General features: G+C 36.0%; 1 protein-coding gene across 3 annotated transcripts in view; it reads left to right on the forward strand.

Annotated features, from left to right (window-relative positions):
• Positions 1-8,771, forward strand: part of LOC133557543 (MOB kinase activator 1B) — a 33,421-nt gene extending 24,650 nt beyond the window's left edge. The window contains exons 6-7 of one of the 3 annotated variants that reach the window (XR_009807790.1): positions 2,038-5,344; positions 7,610-8,771. Coding sequence is in view for 2 of the 3 variants with exons in the window: in XM_061908088.1 (XP_061764072.1) it covers positions 2,038-2,115 (78 nt within the window). In the remaining variant the exon portion in view is untranslated. Of the gene's footprint in view, positions 1-2,037; positions 5,414-7,609 lie in introns of those variants that run through there. The other 2 variants (XM_061908088.1, XM_061908087.1) reach the window with 2 other exon arrangements.
• Positions 8,772-16,959: the final 8,188 nt, after the last annotated feature.

Genomic DNA, 16,959 nt, shown 5'->3' on the forward strand with positions numbered 1-16,959 from the left:
CTCAACATTGTAGCCGACTGAAATTACAGTGCATTTTATCAACTGAAATATGAAGTCTACGCATCTTTGAAGTTGACTTGAAATGCAACACGCAACTAAGACATTCAATTGTGATTATTAAACCTAAAAACTGTACCGTCATAGCACAGAAAGATCAATCAGAGAAATACAAGACAGAGGTGTTTTTTGCAGTGTGTTCAAGGATCGCTGAAAAGAGTAGGACAACCAAAAAGTAGAAATTAATAATTGCAAATAAGATTTTATTTGCCAAGCAGTGCACACTTTTCATTTCAACATAGCCGAAAATGCTACAGTACGAAGAAATATTCAAAAACAATAAAAGCTTAGCCATTAAAACAGATAAAATATGAAGACTAAAACACAAAAAAACATGCACAATCGTGTCTTTTGTGTGTTGATGTGGAAATGGTTGCTTCGGCATTTTGTGGGTGTGGCACCGGCCGAGATGTTGACATGCACAGTTTCAAGTAGGGCTGGGCGATATCGGCTTTTATTAATGTCTCAAAATTTTTGGCCAATGTCACGATACACTATAAATATCGCAATATTTTGCCCTCGCCTTGAATAAACACTTGATGCATATAATCACAGCAGTATGATGATTTTATGTGTCTACATTAAAATATTCTTGTTCATACTGGAATAATATATGCTAATTTTAAACTTTCTTGCAGAGAGGGAAATCCCAACTAAGTCAATTTACCAAAACTGTATTCATTAAACAGTTATTAAGCAGTGGCACAAACATTCGTCTTATTTCCAAAACAGAAAGTGCAAGATTGTCAGAGACATTTTAAAACAAGCTATTAGTGCACTTTTGTGCATCATGTCACTAAGATGACATATCAAAATAACACTAAATTAAAGTGCACTTTTTGTACAGAACGCCTCTGCAATAGTTTAAAACAAATGAAGTGCACTTTTGTGCATGATGTCACACAAGATATTTAAATAACTGTCAAAAAAAATTAGCTACATAATAAGAAATCCAATAGTGTATGTCCTTCGCTATGTGGACGTTATCTCCTTCTGTTGTTGACTATTTTTTTTCATACGGTGTTGTTCTGGAAATGGTTGCTTCAGCATTTTGTGGGTGTGGCAACGGCCGAGATGTTGACATGCACAGTTTCAAGGACTCTTCATTGTCTAGCGGGCATATTTGCCAACCTTTAGACCTCCGATTTTGGGAGGTGGGGAGGGGCGTGGTTGGGGGTGGGGCTTGGTTAAGAGTCAAATATTTAATAAATATATATTAAATATATATATTAAATATATTTATATATTACTTGACTTTCAATGAATTCTAGCTATATATATATATATATATATACATACACATATATATATATATGTTTTATATATATAAATTAAAAAAACTACTTGAATTTCAATGTTCATTTATTTACACATATGCACACACAATAATGCTACTTTTTGTAGCAACGCTTTTGCCGCATAGTTGACATTTTACGGTTGTCTGCTCGACATCTTTCCGCTTGAATCAATTTTTTTTTTTCTTTGTCATGAAAAAGGGAGGTTTTTGTGGTTGGTGCACTAATTGTAAGTGTATATTGTGTTTTTTATGTTGATTTAATAATAAAAAAAATATATATATTATTTTTATTTTTATTTTTTTTAATAAAAAATAATAAAAAAAATTCTGCGGCCCGGTACCACTGTCCCACACACACACTCCGCCCACACACATGTAGCCACACCCACTATCCCAGGTGACAAGTGAGAGACAAATCCCTGCCTCTTCATCGAGTATATTCGATATATCGCCCAGCCCTACTGCAAGTCAGTTCTCATGGTTCACTTGGAAGAGCTGTTCAAAAGACTCGACTCGTTCGCGAAAATCCCGTCACTCGAAAATAGGTTGTTGACGATAACGAAGACGAACAATTCTAGCCAACAAAATGAAAACTTGTGTATGGAGCTGATTTAACAAAATTAAAAACTTGTGTATGTAACAAAATGAAAACTTGTGAATGTAACTGGTTTATTGTCTTGCAGGAATTCAACCTCATCGACAGGAAAGAGCTGGCGCCGCTTCAGGACCTGATCGAGAAGCTGACCACAAAGGACAGATAAACGCCCACGCCCTCCTCCTTTTAACGGTCTTCTAGTTTTGCACAGACACTCCCCCTTCTCCTCCCCCTTTTCCTCTTCGGCTGTATGTATGCAGTATAAACTATATTTCCATTTGGGGAAATGTTTTTAATGAGGCCCGGGACGCCGAAAACGCGTGGCGATGGGTTTAACGCACCGGGAGGCTTCATCTTATCAGGGAGTCAAATGAACAAAAAAAACATGTTTTATCGCAACGTTCCACCTTGCTTTATGTGACAGTTGTTGCATATTCACATTTGCTCTCCCATAGGAATCATTCTCTCATATTACCACAATATTAGAGTGTTAAGGTAGTATTTTTCTTAAGGTGGGGGGGATATAACGCCAGCCTCAAAGCCATTCCAAGAGCAGCGACTTTTCCTTCATTCAGCCGAGTAGTTTGCTGCTTGCGAGTACCGCATCCTAAGTGCCTGGCCTGGCTCGCTCCGGCCCGGCATACACAGTGAGAACTGTACGACGGCCACGCGACTTGATTGACATGTGAAATATACACCCGTTTTTGGTTCCCACTTCCTGCCCCTCTTTGTCTCGCCGCTGGAATGAACTTAAAGTACTTTTCATTGTTTATTACGAGAAAAGATGTTGTTATTTTTTTTTAGCGTAGTTAGTTTATTCAGTAAGTTCACTGGTTCTGAGTTTTCACTTTAAAAGGAAACTGCACTTTTTTGGGAATTGTGTTCATCTTTCACAATCCTTATGTAATACAAAAACATGTTTTTTTTTCCAAAGTCAGATAACAATGCAACTAAAGGTATTAGCTTTCTTTTGCTTATATAGCGCTCTAAAAAAACATCCACAAATCTTCATCAATCACTTATATACACGCTGTCAGTATGTTCGTATGTAATGTAGTATGAGACACATTAATAATATGTAATATTTGCTCATTTTAAGCATACAGCTATGTATTAATTTCACAGACGCATTCCAAATTCGCTTTTCCTTTAACAATAACTACGAGTAATCACAGCAGACTTTGTGAGAGACGACAAAGACAACTTTGAGACGAATGATGATCCAGAACCTTATATTTTGGAGCCTGAATATACGGAAGACGATCTACAAGTTTTAGACGCTGAGTGATAAGTAGATCCAGCAAGTAGCAGTATTCCTAATTGCTAAACAAGAAATACAAACTAGAAACATAATAAAACAATCACTTACTGTACAGCGTCTGTTCTCCCCGACAGATGAGATGTTTATATTTTCGGGGTTTGGATGAAGAAATAATCATAATCTTCACGCTGGTAAAAGAAAAAACATTGAAACAAGCATATTTTACTGTCTTTCCCGTATAAATTAGATGTCAAAGTTGACCAACTTTTTGGTTAATGGAAACAACCTTCTACTATCCAGGTGAGAGGCATGATTTGTAATGTAGACTGAACCTTTACCAGCTCTGTATGTCAATATAGCAGCGTTAGCCCTCTGTGAGGTCAAGATTTATTCATATAGCACAATTTTAAAACAGACTACTGCCCCAAAGTGCTGTACATATTAAAACAGAAAGCTAAACATTTAATAATAATAGTCGAAATCAACATAAGTACGGAAATTCCTTTGATAGTTAAAATACATTAGTGGGGGGAAAAAAGTAAAATATTTAAAATCTCAGCAAATAATAAAAATCACAATACGTACAGAACATTTATGTATAAAACACAGTTAATGGATAAAAGAACAACATTAAAATGTTCTTACATGATAAAACATAGTTAAAGTACATTAAAACAGTGGGGGGGGGGGGTAAAATATTAAAAATATTAGCAAATAATAAAAATCACAATAAGTACAGAACATTTATATATAAAACACAGTTAATGGATAAAAGAACATTAAAATGTTCTTACATGATAAAACATAGTTAAAATACATTAAAACAGTGGGGGTTGGGGGGGGATATTATAAATATTAGCAAATAATAAAAATCACAATAAGTACAGAACATTTATATATAAAACACAGTTAATGGATAAAAGAACGACATTAAAATGTCCATACATAATAAAAGATAGTTAAAATACATTTAAACATTGGGGGAAAAAGCTAAAATATAAAAAATATTACCAAACAATAGGAATCACAAGTATACAACATTTATATATAAAACATAGTTAATGGATAAAAGAACAACATTAAAATGTCCATACATATGTACATTTCAGCTTGTGTTAAAAGCTGTGGTCACGGTCTGCGTTAGCTCTTATAATAACAATATCGCTAATACTTGGTTAACTGTAATGTTGTTTTTTTAGAGGGCCTCATGGGCAAAATGTTGTACTCCCATTAGCTGCATCGTACTTACTGTATTTTGCGAATTACAATACATAACAAAAAGAAAAACATGTGGTCTTGTCTTACACGAATGAAAACATTTTAGCCTATCGTTAACAATCCTTATTAAAGACATGACGACAGATGTGATTGTTTTTTTTAATGCATTGTAACTTGTAAATAAAAGCTTACAACAGAACCAATGGGAGGTCCTCTATTCCGCCCATAAGACCCAATAAAAAAACTTCCAAAAACCAACAACAATACTCCATTTACAATTCGTCACTTGAATACTGACCAAGTATTAATGATATTGTGATTCTAAGCGCCAACGCACGCAAACAGTGGTCTGCTTGTGGAAGTTTATTGTAGATCATAAATAATGCCTCTCCCCTGGATAGTTGAAGGATGACGATGTAATCCGACAAGATGGTACAGTTTGACAGCCAATTTAGACCTGAAAATGGCGGACGACGACACCAAAAGACGCTTTGCCTTCGCGGGGATTATTTATTTTAAGGGAATATAACGAGATTGGGGCAGCACGGTTTTATAGGGGGTAGTGCGTGTGCCTCGCAATACGAAGGTCCTGGGTTCGATCCCGGGCTCTGGATCTTTCTCTGTGGAGTTTGCATGTTTTGCGGTGACTTCCTCCTACTTCCAAATACATGCACCTGGGGATAGGTTTATTGGTAACACTAAATTGGCCCTTGTGTGTGAATGTTGTCTTTTCTATGTGAGTTGGCCCTGCCATGAGCTGGCGACTTGTCCAGGGTGTAGCCCGCCTTCCGCCCGAATGCAGCTGAGATAGGCTCCAGCAATCCCCCCCACCCCGAACGGGACAAGCGGTAGAAAATGGATGAAAGGATAACGAGATTGTAACAGTCGGCATCCTAATGACAGCAGACCTTGTACTGTAAGTGATGTTTTTATGGCTCTCACAAAGTACTGTTGTAGGAAAAAAAATAAACTGAGGACGTCGTAATGCGTTTGTTTTAATTAATGTGCCGCATATTCCTAAAAAGGTCAAAATATATAAATATTAAATGTTTTTCAGAATGTGCCGGTTACTACATTACATATGTATTTCATGTATGAAAAAAAAAAACTTTATAGGGGTGTTTGGATGTTTTTTAAGGGTTTATAGGGTCTCCAAACTACAGCCCGCGGCCCGCCAGCGTCCAAAATCCGAACCGCTTCAAGTCCCATGTTAAAAAAATATATATATTCTAATTGTAATTATTATTTTTTAAAGCTGTCCTTTCTAACCCATTTGCCACCACCTTGTTACTTTCGGTGTCTCCTGGTTGCTCAGGCATATATTGTCTCAAAATGTATGTTCCCATCGTTAACGTGTAATCATTGCGCTCACGCCGCAGTGTTGGGCGCTTTTTCAGTCAATTAGTGCGCGAGGAATATATATATATATATATATATATATATATTTTTTTTTTTTCATTTTTATTAAGGATCCCTATTAGCTGGTTTCCACAACAACCCAATAGTCTTCCTGGGGTCCATATATGCAGTGGGGCAAAAAAGTATTTAGTCAGCCACCGATTGTGCAAGTTCTCCCACTTAAAATGATGACAGAGGTCTGTAATTTTCATCATAGGTACACTTCAACTGTGAGACAGAATGTGAAAAAAAAATCCAGGAATTCACATTGTAAGAATTTTAAATAATTTTTTTGTAAATTATGGTGGAAAATAAGTATTGGGTCAACCATTCAAAGCTCTCACTGATGGAAGGAAGTTTTGGCTCAAAATCTCACGATACATGGCCCCATTCATTCTTTCCTTACCACGGATCAATCGTCCTGTCCCCTTAGCAGAAAAACAGCCCCAAAGCATGATGTTTCCACCCCCATACTTCACAGTAGGTGTGGTGTTCTTGAGATGCAACTCAGTATTCTTCTTCCTCCAAACACGACCAGTTGAGTTTATACCAAAATGGATACATGAATGATACAGCAGAGGATTGGGAGAATGTCATGTGGTCAGATGAAACCAAAATAGAACTTTTTGGTATACACTCAACTGGTCGTGTTTGCAGGAAGAAGAATACTGAGGTGCATCCCAAGAACACCATATCTACTGTGAAGCATGGGGGTGGAAACATCATGCTTTGGGTCTGTTTTTTTGCTAAGGGGACAGGACGATTGATCCGTGTTAAGGAAAGAATGAATGGGGCCATATATCGTGAGATTTTGAGCCAAAACCTCCTTCCATCAGTGAGAGCTTCGAACGGTTGACCAAATACTTATTTTCCACCATAATTTACAAATAAATTCTTTAAAATTCCTACAATGTGAATTCCTGGATTTTTTTTCACATTCTGTCTCTCACAGTTGAAGTGTACCTATGATGAAAATTACAGACCTCTGTTATCATTTTAAGTGGGAGAACTTGCACAATCGGTGGCTGACTAAATACTTTTTTGCCCCACTGTATATATATATATATATATTATATTATATATATATATAATATATTATATATATATATAATACATATATATATATAATATATATATTATATATATTATATATATATATATATTATATATATTATATATATATATATATATATATAGATATACCATATTTCTTTGAATTGCCGCCGGGGCGCTAATTAATTTAAAACCTCTTCTCACTCCGGCACTTACCAAAGGTATGCAGTAAAAATTTGAGTGTGATGTAAGCGTGGACCTTAAATCCTACTGAATAGCTCTTAATATTCTTCCCTTTATGCGATTTCAAAATACTGGTATTGAAATCGGCCTCCTCCATTTTGAAAATGATGACACGGGAAGTGTCACTCGTGACGTCACAAGTTGACCAGGCGGTAATACTAAGCATGCGCTAATTATTTTGGGAAGCGAGTTTGACCCGGCAGTAATTCAAGGCAACTGCGGCAATTCAAGGAATTACGATATATATATATACATATATATATACGCAACCCGGCCCCTGGCAAATTGTTTTAACCCAATGCAGCCCCCAGGTCAAAAAGTTTGGGCACCCATGGTTTATAGGCAGAAAATAGCGGCTTTAGTTTGTATTTAGTGTGAATAAAACAAACAAACATGTGGTCATGTCTTACATAGATATTGTGAATGAACAAAAAATTGCAGTTCCCTTTTAACAGACGCACATTGTTGTTGTTTTGTTTTTTTGTAGCAAATTTGCTGGGCCGTGTCCTCGTGAAACGAATGTTGCCTGACGCGTCAAGGCGGATGTAAAGTAACAGGCTTTGGAGAAGTAGCTGCGTTCTGCACAGATGGAGCCAACGAAGCACGAACTCACGCACACACTTTACCGCACCAGGTGTGTATTTTTGGCAGCAGGAAGCAAACGTGAGCGAAAACACAATAACAGGACAAACATCTGTTGTGCAATGTGCGAGCGTGCGTCGTCGACATGTACTTTACCATTAAAGCATCGACGCATGTACAGTTTTTACTGTGAGCTCCGCGATTTTGAGTTGAACCATCCAGCACTTTGAACAGTCCTCATGCCTGAATGTGGACTCTGCATAGACCCTGCTTGTCCCTTCTTTTCCTCCCCTCGCCTCCCAAAAAGATGAATGTTTGCCTGCTCTCTGAATTGAAGGCACAAGAGATATTTAACGTTTTCCTGAGTTGCCGTCGACATCCGCACGTGCATCTCCCCGCTCTCTTAAGTGTACTTGACTATGCAATAACGATTGGCACACTAAAAAGGTTGTTTTCTCGGTTCAAAAACAGTACGGTTGCTTATTCAGCGCTTATATTCAGGTGTTTGGTTACAAAGAATGGCTTTGGTTTTGGGTTGAAAAAAATATTGGTGTTACCGTATTGGCTTTTTTTATATATATATATATATATATATATATATCATGTTTGAGGTGGAATACGTCAATGCACAACATGTACTGTAAATATTAGGACCACACTGAACTGAGATACATTATACGACAAGAATAGTCATAACATTGATTATTTAAGTTGTGGTCCTTAATAGATCTCCATTTTAATAAGCATGGTGTTTTTTTTTCCTTAGGGGCAGCTTTCCCATCCTCTTGTTATAATTGTGAACCTTCGCTTAAGTTGCTGAGCGTCCCTTCCTCTCGTTCTTATCTAATGATTATGAATGTTGTCACACACCATATATTGTAATTTAAATACAAGCCGGAATTATCGCCACCTTTTGCCTCGTTTTGTTTTCTCTTTCTTCTTTGGCTGCGTTCATTGACGACGTGTGTGTACATAATGGCTCAGTGTGGATGTTTCAATGCTGCTGAATCCAATTCTGCTGTTTACAAAAAGGCAAATAAAGGTGGTGTTGACTAGATCTGTGGGAACTTGGGACGTGACGCTGTTGTTTTTTATGCACTTGTGTGGAAAATGAGTCCGCCTTAACCTCTTAAGTCCTAAGCAGTTTGTTTACATTATTTTTTTTATTTCTCTTTGCTATTTGGACTTATTGGACCCAATCCATCCATCCATCCATCTTCTTCCGCTTATCCGAGGTCGGGTCGCGGGGGCAGCAGCCTAAGCAGGGAAGCCCAGACTTTCCTCTCCCTGTCTCTTTTTGAGGGATCCCGAGGTGTTTCCAGGCCAGCCGGGAGACATGGTCTTCTCAACGTATCCTGAGTCTTATTGGACCAGAATTAGAATAAAAACTAAAAGTAATCTTTTAATATGATGTATTTAGTCCAGGGGTCACCAACGCGGTGCCCGCGGGCACCAGGTTGCCCGTAAGGACCAGATCAGTCGCCCGCTGGCCTGTTCTAAAAATAGCTCAAAGAGCAGCACTTACCAGTGAGCTGCCTCTATTTTTTCAATTGTATTTATTTACTAGCAAGCTGGTCTCGCTTTGCTCGACATTTTTAATTCTGAGACAAAACTCAAATATGATTTGAAAATCCAACAAAATATTTTAAAGACTTGGTCTTCACTTGTTTGAATAAATTCATTTATTTTTTCACTTTGCTTCTTATAACTTTCAGAAAGACAATTTTAGAGAAAAAATACAACCTTAAAAATGATTATAGGATTTTTAAACACATATACCTTTTTACCTAAATTCCTTCCTCTTCTTTCCTGACAATTTAAATCAATGTTCAAGTAAATTTTTTTTTTTTTTTTATTGCAAAGAATAATAAATACATTTAAATTTAATTCTTAATTTTAGCTTCTGTTTTTTCCACAAATAATATTTGTGAAATATTTCTTCAAACTTATTATGATTAAAATTCAAAAAAAGTATTCTGGCAAATCTAGAAAATCTGTAGAATCAAATTTAAATCTTATTTCAAAGTGGATTTTAACCTATTTAAAACATGTCATCAAAATCCTAAAATTAATCTTGATCAGGAAAAATTACTAATGATGTTCCATAAATTATTTTTTTCATTTTTTTTAAAAAGATTCGAATTAGCTAGTTTTTCTCTTCATTTTTTTCTCTTAAATTTTGAATTTTAAAGAGTCGAAATTGAAGATAAACTATGTTTCAAAATTTAATTATCATTTTTTTCGTGTTTTCTCTTCTTTTAAACCGTTCAATTAAGTGGTTTTTTTCATCATTTATTCTCTCCAAAAAACCTTCCGTAAAAGGAAAAAAAATGGACGACGGAATGACGGACAGAAATACCCATTTTTGAAATATGTATATACAGTGCCCTCCATAATTATTGGCACCCCTGGTTGAGATGTGTTTTTTAGCTTCCAATTATTTTATTTTTTTTCTAAATAATATGGGACCTTAATGGAAAAAAAGAGAAAAATCCAACCTTCAATACAAGTGCATTTATTCAGTGGGGAAAAAATCCCACATAAAGAAATAATTATTTGACATCAAATAATGTGTGTCACAATTATTAGCACCCCTGGTGTTAATATTTTGTACAACCCCCTTTTGCCAACAAAACAGCACCTAATCTTCTCCTATAATGTTTCACAAGATGGGCAAAGACAGAAAGAGGGATTTTCAGCCATTCCTCTTTGCAGAATCTCTCTAAATCATCCAGAGACCTGGGTCCTCTCCTCTGTACTCTCCTTTTCAGCTCACCCCACAGGTTCTCAATGGGGTTGAGGTCAGGGGACTGAGATGGCCATGGGAGGAGCTTGATTTTGTGTCTGGTGAACCATTTCTGTGTAGATTTGGCCATATGTTTAGGGTCATTGTCTTGCTGAAAGACCCAGTGACGACCCAGCTTCAGCTTTCGGGCAGAGGGCAACAGATTTTGATTTAAAATGTCCTGGTATTTCAAAGCATTCATGATGCCATGCACCCTAACAAGGTTCCCAGGGCCTTTGGAAGTGAAACAGCCCCACAGCATCACTGACCCACCCCCATACTTCACAGTGGGTATGAGGTGCTTTTCAGCATGCGCATCTTTCGTGGTACGCCAGACCCACTTAGAGTGTTTGTTGCCAAAAAGCTCAATCTTGGTCTCATCTGACCAAAGCACACGGTCCCAGTTGAAGCCCCAATACCGTTTGGCGAACTCCAGACGCTTGCGTTTATGATTGTGAGTGAGGAAAGGTTTTCTCCGTGCATGCCTCCCAAACAGCTTGTTGGCGTGTAGACAGCGCCTGATGGTTGATTTGGAGACTTTGTGACCCCAGGATGCTACCATTTGTTGTAATTCTGTAACAGTGAGCTTTGGAGATCTTTTGATTTCTCTTACCATCCTCCTCACTGTGCGTGGTGGCAAAATAAACTTGGGTCCTCGTCCAGGCTTATTTACCACTGTTCCAGTTGTTTTGAACTTCTTAATTATTCCTCTCACAGTGGATATGGGCAGCTGCAGTTGAGTGGCAATCTTCTTGTAGCCTCTGCCTGACCTGTGAAGGTCGACGCACATCTGCCTCACTTGTATGCTGTGTTCCTTTGTCTTTCCCATGTTTAAGAGTGGATAAGAGAAATGGCCTCGGTGTCACGTCATATTTATACCCCAGGGAAACAGGAAGTGATGAATTACTAATTAAATGTTCCTACGTACTCTGGTAAACTTTGTAAACTACTGTAGAAATGACAGAAATGCTTCAATTATATTTATTTCCTGGGAATTGTTAAGGGTGCCAATAATTGTGGAACAGGTGATTTAATGAAAAATAATTATTTTTTAGTCAGGGATTTTTTTATTTTCTTACAATTCATTTGAGTTGAAGGCTACATTTTCCTACAATTTTCAGTGTGACAGTATTCTTCTGCAATAAACACTGAATTTATTTTAAGGCTTTTAACACATCTCAACCAGGGGTGCCAATAATTATGGAGGGCACTGTATGTATGTATACATATATATATATATATATATATATACCGTATTTCCTGGAATTGCCGCCGGGGCGCTAATTAATTTAAAACCTCTTCTCACTCCTGCGCTTACCAAAGGCATGCGGTAAAAGTAAGCATGCGCTAATTATTTTAAATCCTCTTCTCACTCCGGCACTTACCAAAGGTAAATTGAGCAAATTGGCTATTTCTGGCAATTTATTTAAGTGTGTATCAAACTGGTAGCCCTTCGCATTAATCAGTACCCAAGAAGTAGCTCTTGGTTTCAAAAAGGTTGGTGACCCCTGACTTAGTCCATATGTGTACTGCAAATGAAGTGAATTATATTTATACAGCGCTTTTCTCTAGTGACTCAAAGTGCTTTACATAGTGAAACCCAATATCTAAGTTACATTTAAGCCAGTGTGGGTGGCACTGGGAGCAGGTGGGTAAGGTGTCTTGCCCAAGGACACAACGGCAGTGACTAGGATGGCGGAAGCGGGGATCGAACCTGGAACCCTCAAGTTGCTGGCACGGCCACTCTACCAACCGAGCTATATATGTCTAGTGACATGCTAATTTTTATTGTTGCGCTTTTTTTTTTCCAAATTCCATTGTATGTTATACTCTTCTGACACCACCAGATGGCAGTATAAGTGTCCACATATGTGGCCGTATGACCCCAATTCAGTAGTGTACACAATTTTGGAAATAAGAGCTAAAAGGTGTTGTCCACGCATGTGGCCACTAAGGGCTATAGAGGTTAAAGGAAATTGAGCAGATTTGGATTAACTTTCTAAAAAGAAAAATAAGTATTTTTACTGGGGCTGTCAAAATTAACAAGGTAATTCATGTGATTAATCACAAAAAAAAATCACATTAATTATGGAAACATTTATATCAATCATGCAATTTTATTTTGAAATTATATTGTCACGTTCAAGCACCGATGACATCTATTAAACAGACAAGAAGCAAGGAATTAAATAGAGACAAAATTCAATTTAGCTCAATAAGGGGAAACGTCTGGGCTGTATTCTTTGTACAGTCTTCCACCACGCTCTGACAAAAGGATTGCACACCTCTTTTATTTGGACTTTCCCTGATTACATGGCAACAGCTGTTTTTAAGGGGCGAGGGGGTCATAAACTCCCATCGCCCTTGGTCACAAAACAGTTCAAAGAAAAGATGCCTGAAACGTGCGTCAGGTCCTGCTTCCTCTGCTTTGTAGATCTCGGGTCAAGACAAGATCTTCCTTTGGATTACAATAGATCAAAGAAACCGACACCTTCATGTTGCTTCCCACCGTACATAGTGGAGTTTTACACGCCTTTTGCTTGGTGAGATCAAAGACAGCTTTTGTCCTCTCGCCGGGAACTCATGGAAACACAAAGTTTTGTGATAACGTAGATTCAATTATTCTGACATTTCTAATTAAAAATTTATAATAGATTCCTTAACCGCTATACCAGGAGTCGGCAACCAAAAACGTTGAATATTGGACCAGAAATGCAAAAAACAAATCTGTCTGAAGCCGCAATGAATGAAAAGCTGTATATAAATCTTATGACAGCAACACACGATGTGTCTATATTAGCTACAATAGCCTCCTATCAAAACGACATTAAAAGTCTTCAATAAGTGTTATAATGAAGACCAACCCATGATGTATTTGTCTATATTAGACACATTAGCCTACTATTAAAATTACTTTACACATCTTAAGTAAGTCTTATAATGAAGTCAACCCATGACGTAAGTGCCTATATTAGCTATAATAGCCTACTATCAGAATGACTTTAAAAGTCTTGTATAAGTGTTATTATGAAGACAACCCATGATGTAATTGTCTATATTAGACTTGTCCAGGGTGTACCCCGCCTTCCGCCCGATTGTAGCTGAGATAGGCGCCAGCGCCCCCCGCGACCCCGAAAGGGAATAAGCGGTAGAAAATGGATGGATGGATGGATACATTAGCCTACTATCAAAATTACTTTACAAGTCTTAAATAAGTCTTATAATGAAGGCCACACATAACATAAGTGTCTATATTAGCTATAATAGCCTACTATCAAAATGACTTTAAAAGTATCATATAAGTGTTATAATGAAGACAACCCGTGGTGTAATTGTCTATATTAGATACATTAGCCTACTATCAAAATGACTTTACAAATCGTAAATAAGTCTTATAATGAAGGGAACCCATGACGTAAGTGTCTATATTACCTATAATAGCTTACTATCAAAATTACTTTAAAAATCGTAAATAAGTCTTATAATGAAGGCCACACATAACGTAAGTGTCTGTCTTAGCTTGAATAGCCTACTATCAAAATGACTTTAAAAGTCTTATATAAGTGTTATAATGAAGACAACTCGTGGTGTATTTGTCTATATTAGATACATTAGCCTACTATCAAAATGACTTCATAAGTCTTATAATGAAGGCCACACATAACGTAAGTGTCCAATAGCCTACTATCAAAATGACTTTAAAAGTCTTATATAAGTGTTATAATGAAGACAACCCATGGTGTAATTGTCTATATTAGATACATTAGCCTACTATCAAAATGACTTTACAAATCGTAAATAAGTCTTATAATAAAGGGAACCCATGACGTAAGTGTCTGTCTTAGCTTGAATCGCCTACTGTCAAAATGACTTTAAAAGTCTTATATAAGTGTTATAATGAAGACAACCCGTGGTGTAATTGTCTATATTAGATACATTAGCCTACTATCAAAATGACTTTACAAATCGTAAATAAGTCTTATAATGAAGGGAACCCATGACGTAAGTGTCTATATTACCTATAATAGCTTACTATCAAAATTACTTTAAAAATCGTAAATAAGTCTTATAATGAAGGCCACACATAACGTAAGTGTCTGTCTTAGCTTGAATAGCCTACTATCAAAATGACTTTAAAAGTCTTATATAAGTGTTATAATGAAGACAACTCGTGGTGTATTTGTCTATATTAGATACATTAGCCTACTATCAAAATGACTTCATAAGTCTTATAATGAAGGCCACACATAACGTAAGTGTCTGTCTTAGCTTCAATAGCCTACTATCAAAATGACTTTAAAAGTCTTATATAAGTGTTATAATGAAGACAACCCATGGTGTAATTGTCTATATTAGATACATTAGCCTACTATCAAAATGACTTTACAAATCGTAAATAAGTCTTATAATAAAGGGAACCCATGACGTAAGTGTCTATATTAGCTATAATAGCTTACTATCAAAATTACTTTACAAATCGTAAATAAGTCTTATAATGAAGGCCACACATAACGTAAGTGTCTGTCTTAGCTTGAATCGCCTACTGTCAAAATGACTTTAAAAGTCTTATATAAGTGTTATAATGAAGACAACCCGTGGTGTAATTGTCTATATTAGATACATTAGCCTACTATCAAAATGACTTCATAAGTCTTATAATGAAGGCCACACATAACGTAAGTGTCTATATTAGTTATAATAGCCTACTATCAAAATGACTTTAAAAGTCTTATATAAGTGTTATAATGAAGACAACCCATGGTGTAATTGTCTATGTTAGATACATTAGCTTACTATCAAAATGACTTTACAAATCGTAAATAAGTCTTATAATGAAGGGAACCCATGACGTAAGTGTCTATATTAGCTATAATAGCTTACTATAAAAATTACTTTACAAATCGTAAATAAGTCTTATAATGAAGGCCACACATAACGTAAGTGTCTGTCTTAGCTTGAATAGCCTACTATCAAAATGACTTTAAAAGTCTTATATAAGTGTTATAATGAAGACAACCCGTGGTGTAATTGTCTATATTAGATACATTAGCCTACTATCAAAATGACTTTACAAGTCTTAAATAAGTCTTATAATGAAGGCCACACATAACGTAAGTGTCTGTCTTAGCTTGAATCGCCTACTGTCAAAATGACTTTAAAAGTCTTATATAAGTGTTATAATGAAGACAACCCGTGGTGTAATTGTCTATATTAGATACATTAGCCTACTATCAAAATGACTTCATAAGTCTTATAATGAAGGCCACACATAACGTAAGTGTCTATATTAGTTATAATAGCCTACTATCAAAATGACTTTAAAAGTCTTATATAAGTGTTATAATGAAGACAACCCGTGGTGTAATTGTCAATATTAGATACATTGGCCTACTATCAAAATGACTTTACAAGTCTGAAATAAGTCTTATAATGAAGGCCACACATAACGTAAGTGTCTGTCTTAGCTTCAATAGCCTACTATCAAAATGACTTTAAAAGTCTTATATAAGTGTTATAATGAAGACAACCCATGGTGTAATTGTCTATATTAGATACATTAGCCTACTATCAAAATGACTTTACAAATCGTAAATAAGTCTTATAATAAAGGGAACCCATGACGTAAGTGTCTATATTAGCTATAATAGCTTACTATCAAAATTACTTTACAAATCGTAAATAAGTCTTATAATGAAGGCCACACATAACGTAAGTGTCTGTCTTAGCTTGAATCGCCTACTGTCAAAATGACTTTAAAAGTCTTATATAAGTGTTATAATGAAGACAACCCGTGGTGTAATTGTCTATATTAGATACATTAGCCTACTATCAAAATGACTTCATAAGTCTTATAATGAAGGCCACACATAACGTAAGTGTCTATATTAGTTATAATAGCCTACTATCAAAATGACTTTAAAAGTCTTATATAAGTGTTATAATGAAGACAACCCATGGTGTAATTGTCTATGTTAGATACATTAGCCTACTATCAAAATGACTTTACAAATCGTAAATAAGTCTTATAATGAAGGGAACCCATGACGTAAGTGTCTATATTAGCTATAATAGCTTACTATAAAAATTACTTTACAAATCGTAAATAAGTCTTATAATGAAGGCCACACATAACGTAAGTGTCTGTCTTAGCTTGAATAGCCTACTATCAAAATGACTTTAAAAGTCTTATATAAGTGTTATAATGAAGACAACCCGTGGTGTAATTGTCTATATTAGATACATTAGCCTACTATCAAAATGACTTTACAAGTCTTAAATAAGTCTTATAATGAAGGCCACACATAACGTAAGTGTCTGTCTTAGCTTGAATAGCCTACTATCAAAATGACTTTAAAAGTCTTATATAAGTGTTATAATGAAGACAACCCGTGGTGTATTTGTCTATATTAGATACATTAGCCTACTATCAAAATGACTTCATAAGTCTTATAATGAAGGCCACACATAAC

The sequence above is a fragment of the Nerophis ophidion genome, linkage group LG08 (genome assembly GCF_033978795.1).
Source record: "Nerophis ophidion isolate RoL-2023_Sa linkage group LG08, RoL_Noph_v1.0, whole genome shotgun sequence".
NCBI classification, from domain to species: Eukaryota; Metazoa; Chordata; class Actinopteri; order Syngnathiformes; family Syngnathidae; genus Nerophis; species Nerophis ophidion.